This window comes from Mytilus galloprovincialis, chromosome 6 (genome assembly GCF_965363235.1).
Source record: "Mytilus galloprovincialis chromosome 6, xbMytGall1.hap1.1, whole genome shotgun sequence".
Lineage (NCBI taxonomy): Eukaryota > Metazoa > Mollusca > Bivalvia > Mytilida > Mytilidae > Mytilus > Mytilus galloprovincialis.
The window spans coordinates 49028635-49042628 of NC_134843.1; the positions used below are offsets into that span (position 1 = coordinate 49028635).

Genomic DNA, 13994 nt, shown 5'->3' on the forward strand with positions numbered 1-13994 from the left:
AATCTTAGGCAGTCAGTGGGCCCCACCTTATGAAAATTTCTGGATCCGCCTCTGTTGACATTGTCTAATACAAAATTTCCAGTACATGTATATATTAAAAACTTCAAAAGATTGGAGGAAAGAGACTTAAAACGCGGGAAATATTATTTCCCCTTAATGTAGCAACCGCTAGTTCCTGTCATAGGTGGCAGTGCTTGATCATCGAACCTCGTGAAAATGGCAGACTCAAAATTATACGACATTTTAGGCGTCAGTAGATCTGCCCAAGACAATGAAATCAAAAAGGTATCAATGAAAAAGCAATAGTAAATGTCAATCCTTACGCCTTAGCTGTACCTGACTGATTTCAAATATGTATTTTGTCACATTCAAAGGCGGATGGTGACTCAGGATTTCAGTAAGAAAATTAGAACGTTCCATGGTTTGAACTTGCACAATGATAAGTCAAACTATATGTATTACCTAATCTAAACGAGACCTTTATGCTCAAATTTTAAACATTTAAAATCTATAGAAGAAAAAAATAGTAATCTTGCTTAGCTAGTTCATCATCATCTAAATAATGAGGATATTTTCTGAGGTTAGTCTTTACTTTTAGAGTTGTTTGATTCTGAGAACTGACGGATTTGGCCCATGTCAGAAAATAATTTCTGATCTCAGAATTCCATAAGTGAAGAATCAGCATGGATTTATTCCTGTTTTGACTACATATCGATTCAATTTGAAGACAAAGAAGCATTCATAGTTCAATACTAGAAGTTCAAGTAGCAGAGATCTCTATGACCTGTTTGATGATGGCGCCCTCCATCTTTCAAATATCCTCCGCCATCATCAAATGACCCACGCCATCGTTCAAATTTATTTCGCCTGACGCCATTTTTTTGGGCAATTATAATCAAATGCATGTAATTGCCTAACCCTAAGGCTTTGTATTATACTCCAATACAGTACTGATGCCTGAGGGATATCCGGATTAAGATTGCTAATCACTTGAACCTGAGCTTGTACAGGTAGATCGACAAGCTGACAGGAGAACACTTTCTGAAGAAAGAGTCTAAGACTATTTATTATTGAATTATTCATCTAAGTTTTAGCAATACTAATGAAAATTTAAATTAAATAAATAAATTTATAAACCAGTTACAAAGAAAACAATTAAACAAGTCAAGCTTTTATATTGACTTACACAATAAGCATCCCCCTTTTTTAAGAAGTACAAAATAAGACGTAAAATATCAACATTATTTCATCACAAATAATGCGAGTACTTTTGTAACGATAATATAGAACTACTTTAAAAGTTAAAAGTAAAAATTTAAAAATATTTACTGTTCACCCAAAGAAATAATGTATTGTAATTCTGAATTCATTTCGTAGTTTACAATCAAATTGATACATCCATGTTTCCGGTTTACATTCAGACACAAAAGATGCATGTTGCATAGCATCAACATACTAAATACAGTCTTTAAAAACCTTTTCATTCGTCAACGTCGCCCTAAAAATCTCTTCCATCTTTTACCATGTTTACATAACCCCTACAAAATTGTTTTGTTGTTGCTGCAAATCAGCAATACAAGTCGTGGGTCCATGACCTTAATTTGATAGTGTCTGTGAAAAATCAGCTCAATATGAATTCTAACCCCCATAACAATTACCAAAAATAGCAAGAAACTATTTGGGAACCTTCATGACAGCTTTTGGTCATTCTCGAAATAATTTAAATGAACAATTTATAAATCTGTTCACCATTCCTTAGGGCTATTCCAGAAAAAAATGTATGGGAGGGTTGGAAGGCAGTTTTTGTCAGCACCCACCACCCAGACAATTGTAATTGAGAATTATAGTGCATTATAGCGTGAAAAGTTGCTCTGATACCCATCACCCATGTATTATTTTACAAAGTGCCTTCCAACCCCCCCATACATTTTTTTCTGGAATAGCCCTTACATGAAGGGATGAAATACTTTTGATTACGCTACACTGTCAGCATAGACATGGTTTGTAATGGTGGAAATTCCTCCATCGTTAAATTTTCATCCATGCAGATCCCTGAAGTAGAAACATAAATAGAACAGCCAATGAATAAAAATAAAGGCATTAACTCGTTACCATCGACCCATATTAATGGGTAAAGAACTTTGAAAGCAATACTGAGTTGCCTTGGTGGCTGGAAATCACAGTTGCTTTGTCAACAATTTCCTGTTTTTATCTAGTTGATGACACAGCAGTTTTTCCTTAATAATTCATGAAATTTGAAGACAGTATGTTTCTTGAGAAACAAGGTGAAAGCATTGACCAAGATTACATTTTTTTTTACTGCCTAACAGTATGTGTAACTATAAGGATGGGATTGCAACTTCATGTATCTCTTCTTGTTTAATAAATAATGTTGTGTCTTGGTTCTCATTAGTTAAACTTTTCTTTCTTTTTAGGCATATTATAAGCTTGCAAAAGAATATCATCCAGACAAAAACCCAGAAGCAGGTGAAAAGGTAAGGAAACGTGATCATAGATGAATAAAATGATGATTAGCATTTAGAATGGTTTTAAAGGAAAATTATTTTACATAAATATAATCCTAAGTTGAAATAGTATACTTAATCATTGATTATTTTAGAAATTGATTTTTTAAATATAAAGCATTATCATGTTTATCTCTATTAGGAGGGATATTGTTAGCTCAGAACTGAAGATTGGTTTTATACTTTTTCATTAAAAAGAAGATGTGGTGTGATTGCCAATGAGACAGCTCATCAAAAGGGACCAAATGACACAGAAATGAACTAATAGAGGTCACCATACAACCTTCAACAATGAGCAAAATCTGTACCGCATAGTCGGCTATAAAAGGCCCCTAGATGACAAATGTAAAATAATTCAAATGAGAGAACTCGCAGCCCAATTTATGTACGAGATAAGGAATGTAAATCAAGTATGCAGCACAGCATTAACAGCAACACATAACAATCACTGATTTACAGGCTTGTCTATATACATTACAATCCTGACAAGGAACACTAATACATGTAGTTAAATTAGCTAAAATACCGTGATTTTGAATTTGTAATGTGTCTATAGTTGTGTTTGCCATAGTTTATATTTAACAAATTATTTGCAACCTTCTTGTTCCATTGTAGTTTAAAGAAATAAGTTTTGCCTATGAGGTTCTATCAAACGCAGATAAAAGAGAGACCTATGACAGATATGGTTTACAAGGACTCAAAGAAGGTGCTGGATCCTCAGGTATAGTTAGCTAAAGAAGAAAACATAGGAAATTTGATTTTCCCAAAATGAAATATATGTACATCACAGTTACATCTGAATAAGATTATTCTGTATCAGATAGGGTCTTTTCTTTTCTATTATTTTAAGAAGGAGTAATTGACATCTGCTCAATATTTATATAGAAATTGGGCTTTGAATTAAATAACAATTCTCTGCAATACACCTTGTTAAGCACAGTGGATTTTCATGTCACCATGAAAGAAATCACAAATAAATTTTTAAAATTAAGAAAGATTGAGTATTCATCAACCATATTCAGGTCAAGAAACTTGTTATTGTGATATAGATCCTAATTACTACAGATTTTCCATAAATAGTGTGCACAAATTTAGCCCTGAAATATGTGGTTATTTCCAATAATTATGACAAGAACCATTTCTGCTCATAGCAGGTTTTGGAACATTTTCTATTCAGATAATTGTACAGATTTTTTTTTTTATCTTTCCAAACAATTATTAAAAGTGTGTTTAATGAAATGGTGACACTCTTCAAACTTCAAGCATTAAGTTTGCTCTGATTTATACGTTTGCCTATTTACATGTTTACAATCAAAAGATATTTGAATCAATATCAAGATTTCTATAACTACAGGTGGATTCCCAGATATATTTGGAGATCTTTTTGGTGGAATATTTGGTGGTGGCAGTCCATTTGGTGGTGGATTTGGAGGAATGGGTGGACCAAGGAGAGGAAGAAGAAAAGGAGAAGACACTTATCACCCTTTAAAGTAAGTTTTATATTCAAAGTATTTTGAACAATTTATTTTGTATATCCCATATAAAAGTGTTTGTTTACAAATATGTGTTAAGATATCTATACATTAATCAATTTGAAATGTCTTATTTAAAGTAATTTATAAGAGATGTTGTTAACAACAAGCAGTCTTTTCTAGCACCTTTTTCTACTCAGGAAGTCAGGAAGTGCAAATTCCTTGCATTGAAAATAATATTAATAAGTGTTTTTTCTGAAGATAAAAGTCATGTCAACTTTTTACGTTAAAATTCTTTAAAAGACTAGTTTTTATGCCCCACCTACGATAGTAGAGGGGCATTATGTTTTCTGGTCTGTGCCTCTGTCCGTCCGTCCGTCCGCTTCAGGTTAAAGTTTTTGGTCAAGGTAGTTTTTGATGAAGTTGAAGTCCAATCAACTTGAAACTTAGTACACATGTTCCCCATGATATGATCTTTTTAATTTTAATGCCAAATTATAGTTTTGACCCCAATTTCATGGTCCACTGATCATGAACATAGAAAATGATAGTGCGAAGTTCAGGTTAAAGTTTTTGGTCAAGGTAGTTTTTGATGAAGTTAAAGTTACATCAACTTGAAACTTAGTACACATGTTCCCTATGATATGATCTTTCTAATTTTAATTCCAAATTAAAGTTTTGACCCCAATTTCACGGTCCACTGAACATAGAAAATGATAGTGCGAAGTTCAGGTTAAAGTTTTTGGTCAAGGTAGTTTTTGATGAGGTTAAAGTTATATCAACTTGAAACTTAGTACACATGTTCCCTATGATATGATCTTTCTAATTTTGATTCCAAAGTAAAGTTTTGACCCCAATTTCACGGTCCACTGAACATAGAAAATGATAGTGCGAGTGGGGCATCCATGTACTATGGACACATTCTTGTTCATTCTGCAGTATCTAAATAATAAACATGTATTGTTTTCAGGGTTACATTAGAAGACTTGTATAATGGAAAGACTTCTAAATTACAACTAAGCAAAACTACAATATGTACAAAATGTAGTGGGTAAGTAGACGTCTTATCTGATGATATTTTAGTATACAAGATGTACATTAAAAAAAAAAGAATATCAATTTATATACTAAAGACAGCACACATAGAACAAGGAACTAAACATTTTTGTCGAGCCTGCAACTTTTGTTGCAGAAAGCTCGACATAGGGATAGTGATCCGGCGGCGGCTACGGCGGCGGCGTTAGCTAACTTCTTAAAAGCTTTATATTTTAGAAGGTGGAAGACCTGGATGCTTCATACTTTGTATATAGATGCCTCATGTTACGAAGTTTCCGTCAGTCACATGTCCAATGTCCTTGACCTCATTTTCATGGTTCAGTGACCACTTGAAAAAAAAGTTCAAATTTTTTGTAATGTTGAATTCTCTCTTATTATAAGTAATAGGATAACTATATTTTATATGTGCGTACCTTGCAAGGTCCTAATGTCTGTCAGACAGTTTTCACTTGACCTCGACCTCATTTCATGGATCAGTGAACAAGGTTAAGTTTTGGTGGTCAAGTCCATATCTCAGATACTATAAGCAATAGGGCTAGTATATTCGGTGTATGGAAGGACTGTAAGGTGTACATGTCCAACTGGCAGGTGTCATCTGACCTTGACCTCATTTTCATGGTTCAGTGGTTATAGTTAAGTTTTTATGTTTTGGTCTGTTGTTCTCATACTATATGCAATAGGTCTACTATATTTGTTGTATGGAATGATTGTAAGGTGTACATGTCTAGCGGGCAGATGTCATGTGACCTTGACCTCATTTTCATGGTTCAGTGGTCAAAGTTAAGTTTTTGAGTTTTGGTCTTTTTATCTAATACTATATGCCATAGGTCAACTATATTTGGTGTATGGAAATATTTAATGATCTTTATGTCAGTCGCGCAGGTTTTATTTGACTGTGACCTCATTTTCACGGTTCATTGCACAGTGTTAAGTTTTTGTGTTTTGGTCTATTTTTCTTAAACTATAAGTAATAGGTCAACTATATATGTTGTATAGAAGCATTGTTAGCTGTAAATGTCTGCCTGGCATGGTTCATCTGACCTTGACCTCATTTTCAAGGTTCATTGGTCTTTGTTTAGTTATCTTGGTTAATGTTAAGTTTATGGTACAGTTGTTATAAAGCTTAGCTTTTTACTTAGGACTATCAACATAATATCAATGATTAGTATAGAAGGCGAGACATTTCAGCGTGTGCACTCTTGTTAATTGACAATGGTGTAATTTATATTTTTGTTTTACCTTAACAGAAGTGAAAAACTAATGCATTTGCAAGCTTTATGTCCACATTTCCTGCTAAAATGTTCTATGCCATTTTGAGCCAGACATTAATCATTTAATTAATCATGCCTTAATGATAATCTGAATTAAAAGGGAGAAGATACCAAGTACCAAATAAAACACACAACACCATGTCCAAAAAAGAAAAGCAACAAAAGGGTAAATTGTGATGACCCAACAGGATATATAACTCTCAGAAAACCTTATTGGATAGAATAAATTCATGTTTTGATTGTTATATTTTTTTTTAATGATATCAGGGTTGGTGGTAAACAGGGAGCTATGCACAGATGCAAGACCTGTAATGGCAGAGGTGTGAAAGTAACATTGAGACAGCTTGGTCCCGGTATGGTACAACAGATGCAGTCTATATGTCCTGACTGTCGAGGAGAAGGTAATTTTTTAGAATTTTAGTTTCTTGAAAATACGAAGAAATTGCACAAATAACAAAATTCAAACATTAGTCATTTCATATAAAATGTTTTAACAATCTGAATCTGAAGGTAGTTCTTCTTGGAGTAATCTAAACAAGTCACTTGAGAAGCAGGTAATGCTTACATTTTTGAAACACTTGAGTTCACCAAAACTTTTGGTGAGGATTGTTGAATTATCAGTTATCTTGTATCTTTTTGTGAAATTTATAACAACATTGTGTTTTACATTTATATAGGAGAGACCATTAGTGAAAAAGATAAATGTAAAGAATGTAAAGGAAAGAAAGTTACACAACAGACCAAGGTGTTAGAAGTTCATGTAGATAAAGGCATGAAAGATAACCAGAAAATACCATTCCGAGGAGAAGGAGATCAGCTGGTTAGTAACATGATAATGATTTTATTTATACTCATTAGTTTAAACATATTTATTTATAGTGGATTGGGAAACAAGTTTTGCAACTTATATTAATACCTTTCCACTTTGCGGGTGCGAGTGCTGCCTTGTAGCGGCATTAGCCTACTCTTTTTCGAAATCTACAAGGGTGTCTTTAACGTGCAAGAGATATGGCTCTCTCTTAACACGGGTCAGCCATTTATCGTCCCCTTCCGACGGACTATCATCGTTTTCTCAAGACCATACTCGCAGATGGTGTCAAGGGAGAGCCGAAAATTATACTCATTGTTACAGAATTGGACTCAAATTCAAATGATTACATCAGGAAAAATTAAGTTAACATATGGATTCAATTGAGAAACTTCAGGTTCACTCACTTTATAATATTAACATTGGTATTAGGAGACATTCATGTGAATCTCAAGTTACTACTGCCGTAATATCCTGGACAAATGATCCTTTTTAAAATATTGCAAAATTACGACAAGTTGAGGTAACTTAATTACACAATAGACAAAAAGTAACAGATCAGCTGGAAATTTAAATTGTCGTTTGAGGTCACCAAATTAAAAATATATTAGATCTTTATAAATAAGTCACTATACTGCTGGTTTTATAGTGTTGAAAATTTGATTTCTTTTGTAACTGGTTAAGGGTTCAGACCATCTAAAACAATCAACCCAGTCTCAGTTATCTTAGTTTATCATTTTCATTGTAGAAACATGTGTACAATTAAAGTGTTGACCTAATTTTATATTTCAACGGTTATATTTTATCAGAGATATTTAAGTCTTCAAATGTGTTAGATTTTTAAGGTTAGATGACAAATGTGGATTGTATTTTCTGTTATTTTTGTGCTATTTTAACCTTTCTTGAGCAGTGTGAGAAAAATATTTCTCGTCACAGTGAAATGTCTGTTCTCACCATGTTAAATTATCTAGATATCTTTCGAATTTCCTATTGTGACGTTAAAAAAAAAAAGGTTACCATGCCTGGTGATGTCACATATAAAGAACACAACTTTCTGCAAATCTTTGAAAAGGAAGGATAAAAATCATTAGAGAAACAGATTCCATCAACTCGTCTATTACGATATTTCTCCGCTCTCAACAATTAAATTTTAATTATTGAATATGCTCGGCAAGCCTCACGCTTTAAATTTTAAAACTTAACTGTCTTGAGTAATACTCTTGTTGCAGTGATGGAATCTATATTTCCTTTTTATGCCCCACCTACGATAGTAGAGGGGCATTATGTTTTCTGGTCTGTGCGTCCGTCCGTTCGTCCGTCTGTCCCGCTCCAGGTTAAAGTTTTTGGTCAAGGTAGTTTTTGATGAAGTTGAAGTCCAATCGACTTCAAACTTAGTACACATGTTCCCTATGATATGATCTTTCTAATTTTAATGCCAAATTAGAGTTTTTACCCCAATTTCACGGTCCACTGAACATGGAAAATGATAGTGCGAGTGGGGCATTCGTGTACTGAGGACACATTCTTGTTCTTGTATTGACATTTATTGTTGTTTACTATTTCAGCCTGATATTGAACCTGGAGATGTGATAATTGTTTTACAAACCCAAGATCATGAAGTTTTTACAAGAGAGGGTGAAGATCTGCTTTGTTCTTACACATTGAGTTTAACAGAAGCTTTATGTGGGTTCCAGTTTACATTGAAACAGTTAGATGGTAGAGATTTACTAATAAAAAATCCTCCTGGACAAGTTATACACCCAGGTAAGATTCATAGGTCAAGTGACACTATAGTATAAGACTATATATAATGACCTTGCTGTTTTTCCCTTAATTCAAATATTATTCTTTCATACATTTCTGGTGTTTTCTATGGTGGTGTTGGATTGCTGTGTCTTTAATATACACCCCTCATTAATGTTATACCTTTCCTCTAGTGGAACAGTATTCTGGTATACTGGTTTAACTTTTTATCCGTCTGTCTTTAACACATTTCTGAGGCATTTTTCATGGAATCTACAGTTCTTAGCTTCTTGATATCTACAACATACAATACAATGTGAAATTACTGTTCCTTGCATGTTTTTATTTCCTCTTTTTTAGCTCACCTGGCCCAAAGTGCCAAGTGAGCTTTTCCCATCACTTTGCCTCCGTCGTCGTTAACTTTTACAAAAATCTTCTTCTCTGAAACTACTGGGCCAAATTTAACCAAACTTGGCCACAATCATCATTGGGGTATCTAGTTTAAAAAATGTGTCCGGTGACCAGGCCAACCAACCAAGATGGCCGCCATGGCTAAAAATAGAACATAGGGGTAAAATGCAGTTTTTGGCTTATAACTCAAAAACCAAAGCATTTAGAGCAAATCTGACAGGGCAAAATTGTTTATCAGGTCAAGATCTATCTGTCCTGAAATTTTCAGATGAATTGGGCAACCCGTTGTTGGGTTGCTGCCCCTGAATTGGTAATTTTAAGTAAATTTTGCTGTTTTTGGTTGTTATCTTGATTATTATTATAGATAGAGATAAACTGTAAACAGCAATAATGTTCAGCAAAGTAAGATTTACAAATAAGTCAACATGACCGAAATATTTACAAATAAGTCAACATGACCGAAATGGTCAGTTGACCCCTTTAGGAGTTATTGCCCTTTATAGTCAATTTTTAACCATTTTTCGTAAATCTTGATAATCTTTTAGAAAAATCTTCTCCTCTGAAACTACTGGGCCAAATTAAACCAAACTTGGCCGTAATAATCATTGGGGTATCTAGTTTTAAAAATGTGTCCAGTAACTTGGCCAACCAACAAAGATGGCCACCATGGCTAAAAATAGAACATAGGGGTAAAATGCAGTTTTTATACGCCCGTCGTCTTTTAGACGGGACGTATTATGGTATACCGTTGTCCGTCTGTCCGTCCGTCCGTCGTCCACACTTCGGACAATAACTCAAAAACACTTTCACCAATTTCCATGAAACTTAAGTGAATTGTTTATATCTATTGACGTAAGCTCCCTTTCTTTTTTTTTTTTAATTTCAGATTTTAAGTTTTGGATTTATGGGGCTTTATTCATAAAAAAGGGGGGATTTTCAACACTTCGGACAATAACTCAAAAAGGGTTTCACCAATGTCCATTAAACTTTGGTGAATTGTTTATATCTATTGATGTAAGCTCCCTTTCAATTTTTATAAATTTCAGATTTTAAGTTTTGGATTTATGGGGCTTTATTCATAAAAAAAGGGGGATTTTCAACACTTCGGACAATAACTCAAAAAGGCTTTCACCAATGTCCATGAAACTTTGGTGAATTGTTTATATATATTGATGTAAGCTCCCTTTCAATTTTTATAAATTTAAGATTTTACATTTCCGTGTTATGAATTTTTATGCTTAAAAAAGGGGGGATTTTCCAATTTTGGGACAATAACTAACACTTTCACAAAATTTTATGCAACTTTGATAAATTGTTTATATCTATTGACATAGCTCCCTTTCCATTTTTTATAAATTTTAGATTTTACGTTGTCTTAAGTAATGAATTTTTATACTTAAAAAAGGGGGATTTTATGAAACTTTGGTGAATATATTAATGTAACATCCCTTTTGATTTGTATATTATTTCTAGTTGATCATATAAATTCATTTAAAGCATAAAAGACAAGTTAAAAGAGCAACGGGCGTATCATGGGCTAAAGCGCAGCCCTTTATTGGCTTATAACTCAAAAACCAAAGCATTTAGAGCAAATCTGATCGGGGTAAAATTGTTTATCAGGTCAAGATCTATCTGCCCTGAAATTTTCAGATGAATCGGACAACCTGTTGTTAGGTTGCTGCCCCTGAATTGGTAATTTTAAGGAAATTTTGCTGTTTTTGGTTAATACCTCGAATACTATAATAGATTGAGATAAACTGTAAACAGCAATAATGTTCAGCAAAGTAAGACCTAAAAATAAGTCAACACGACAAAAATGGTCAATTGACCCCCTAAGGAGTTATTGCCCTTCATAGTCAATTTTTAACAATTTTCTTAAAATTTGTAGATTTTCACAAACATTTTCCACTGAAACTAATTACTGGGCCAAGTTCATTATAGATAGAGATAATTGTAAGCAGCAAGAATGTTAAGTAAAGTAAAATCTAAAAACTCATCACCATTACCAAAACACAATTTTGTCATGAATCCATCTGTGTCCTTTGTTGACCAAGGTGAGCGACACAGGCTCTTTAGAGCCTCTAGTTGATAATTTGCATATTTTTAAAATCATAAGACAAACAACAATATGCAAAACACAACTTGGACTTATCAACACAAACCCTACAAAAAACCTAGAATGATTTTAGGTGCTGATGAAGGTTTAAAAGCAGTGTGTTACTAGTTCTGTTCCTCAACTTTTTCAGTAGAAAACATTTTTGGTACAACTGCAATGTTCAATATGAAAAAAGGAAATGTGGCGTAAACATAAAAAATTATTTCCGCTTGCTTGACTACATTGTCTTTCGACAAAGCTGAAGACCAGTTAAATAAAATTAGATCTAAACATGTGTACTTTTTTAACAATCCTTTATGGAGAGAATAGTAGAGATAAATTACTTTGTACATATAACCTTATTTTCATACATTTTGTGATATTTCAGGATCTGTTAAAGTTGTGAAAGGTGAAGGCATGTCTGTGTATAGAAATCCATTTGAGAAGGGAGATTTAATTGTGAAATTTGATATCACTTTCCCACCCAAAAACTTTGCTGACCCAGAACAGTTAAAAGTAAGTAATTTTAACATTTAGATTTAAAAATCAAAATATATAAAATTGATATTCAGCCATTGATATTAGTATCCAGAAAAAAATGAAAGTTTACTCTCTACATATATTGTTGAATAGACCACTTTCGAGTTCATCCGTCACCGGCAACAACTCGTCAATTATGCGGCCCTTTATGACGTCATTTACCAGATAGAGGGGGTCGCCTGTATCCCTGCACTATTTACATTCATCAAGCGTTTTAGTGATCGTCATTGTGCAGGATAAACTAGAAATAATGGTTGTTCTGTAGGTACTTAATGACAATTCCCTAATGACAGCAGTGCTGATTGTCAATTTTGAGAATTAAATTTGCCGAATAATTCGTACAATATAGAATTATAGTTTTCCAACCACTCGCTCAACATTGGAATGGAAGTGACGACGCCCTAAACGCACAAATGACGTTCACTAAATCCAGAGTTTTTGACGGAAATGCATCGAACTCGAAAGTTGTCTATTGTTTGGCTAAATTAGTCATTGATATTTGGTATAAAAGTAAAACAGGTAATTTGGATCATTATGATAAAATTTTGTTGATATTTAACAGTTCTGGTGGACTTGTAAACATCTTCATTCAAAACATTTTGATATAGTCATCAAGTTGTAAGCAGTTTGAATAAAAAATGTCTTAAGAATTCTCTTGACATTACAATATTTTTATGAAAAAAAAATTGATTTGAAAGCAATAAAATTTGGTCAACAAATTCATATACATGCTATGAGTTTAGCAGAATTTCTGCAAAGTTGTATCAAATTAATACTGGTAAATTTTCTTGAAGTAATTTTGAAGAAGCTATTTAATCTGCTATTTAAACCCTTTGTTCCTGTTTTTACAGAAACTAGAAAGCCTGTTACCTAGCAGACCAGAACGTGAGATTCCGACAGGTGAAGATGTAGAAGAAGTGGACTTAGTAGAATTTGATGAAAGTCGTGGAGGTCGTAGGAGGAATAGAGACGCTTACAATGAGGATGATGACGATGAAGAAGGAGGACATGGACCTAGGGTGCAATGTGCACATCAATAACGATATTTAGTGTTAGGTTCAAATTAGGATGGAGTGTGAAAGAGAAGGAACGTATGTGGGTGTGCTTTTAGATTCTGACGAACAACTTTTTTTTTACAAGTGAAATTACAGCAAAAAAAATTCTGTATCACAGACATTTTATGTGATGTCTAGGTTATATTATGATTTTATATTTTGTTTAGTTAGGATCTGCACTATCTACATTATGTAAGAACAGATATTTTAGCCAACACATTCTCTTAATGACTTGCACATTTTATATTTTTTATGAAAAAGTGTATAAGTGTTCTAAAATCAAGTCAACAGAATATTTTTATAGCTGTTATATGTTGTTTGTAGAAAATTTTCTACACATTTATACTTTTTATCCGGTGATAAATTTCTGAATGCTGGATTTTATGTATTCTACCAGAATGAAAAATCAAACTTCTGAATTTTGTTATACATGTATAAAGTTTAAATGAAGAATGACTAATATCAAATATAAATGTTTAAATTGACATATAGATAATAGCGTTTATTGAAACCCCAAACTTATATTAAAAGAGACTCTTAATATTCTTTTTATTGTTATATTACCTTTGCAGATATAAACACAAGCCAATATACAGCTGGTATCTATAAGGTGTATAATATGACAGATACTTGTATATTAATTTTATTTATTATGTAGTTAGCTCATGGTTATGTTAACAGCTTTCCTCATTTTATTTGTGATGTAGCTCATTTATTAAAGTACAGAGCATTGTTTTCATAAGCATTTGTCTAGCTTAAACTAAAAAATGTTGAAATAAATGATCATATTTATAAACTGAACAATAAAAAGTTTTCTGTGTTTTCTTATGTACTGTCCAATGTTTTCCTTGTCAGAAAGGCAGACTGTTCAATGAAAACTTGTTAAGTACTTGTGGTAAGCAGACTGTTCAATGAAAACTTGTTAGGTACTTGTGGTAAGCAGACTGTTCAATGAAAACTTGTTAGGTACTTGTGGTAAGCAGACTGTTCAATGAAAACTTGTTAGGTACTTGTGGTA

At 33.1% G+C, this 13994-nt stretch overlaps 1 protein-coding gene across 1 annotated transcript; it reads left to right on the forward strand.

Moving 5' to 3' along the window:
- Positions 1 to 153: 153 nt before the first annotated feature.
- Positions 154 to 13804, forward strand: LOC143079773 (dnaJ homolog subfamily A member 2-like). The gene is made up of 10 exons (XM_076255352.1): positions 154 to 285; positions 2436 to 2495; positions 3141 to 3246; positions 3880 to 4015; positions 4968 to 5048; positions 6592 to 6725; positions 7002 to 7144; positions 8698 to 8896; positions 11770 to 11897; positions 12773 to 13804. Exons 1-10 carry the CDS (start codon positions 217 to 219, stop codon positions 12959 to 12961), a joined length of 1245 nt encoding a protein of 414 aa, XP_076111467.1. The 5' UTR covers positions 154 to 216; the 3' UTR covers positions 12962 to 13804.
- The last annotated feature ends 190 nt before the right edge of the window (positions 13805 to 13994 follow it).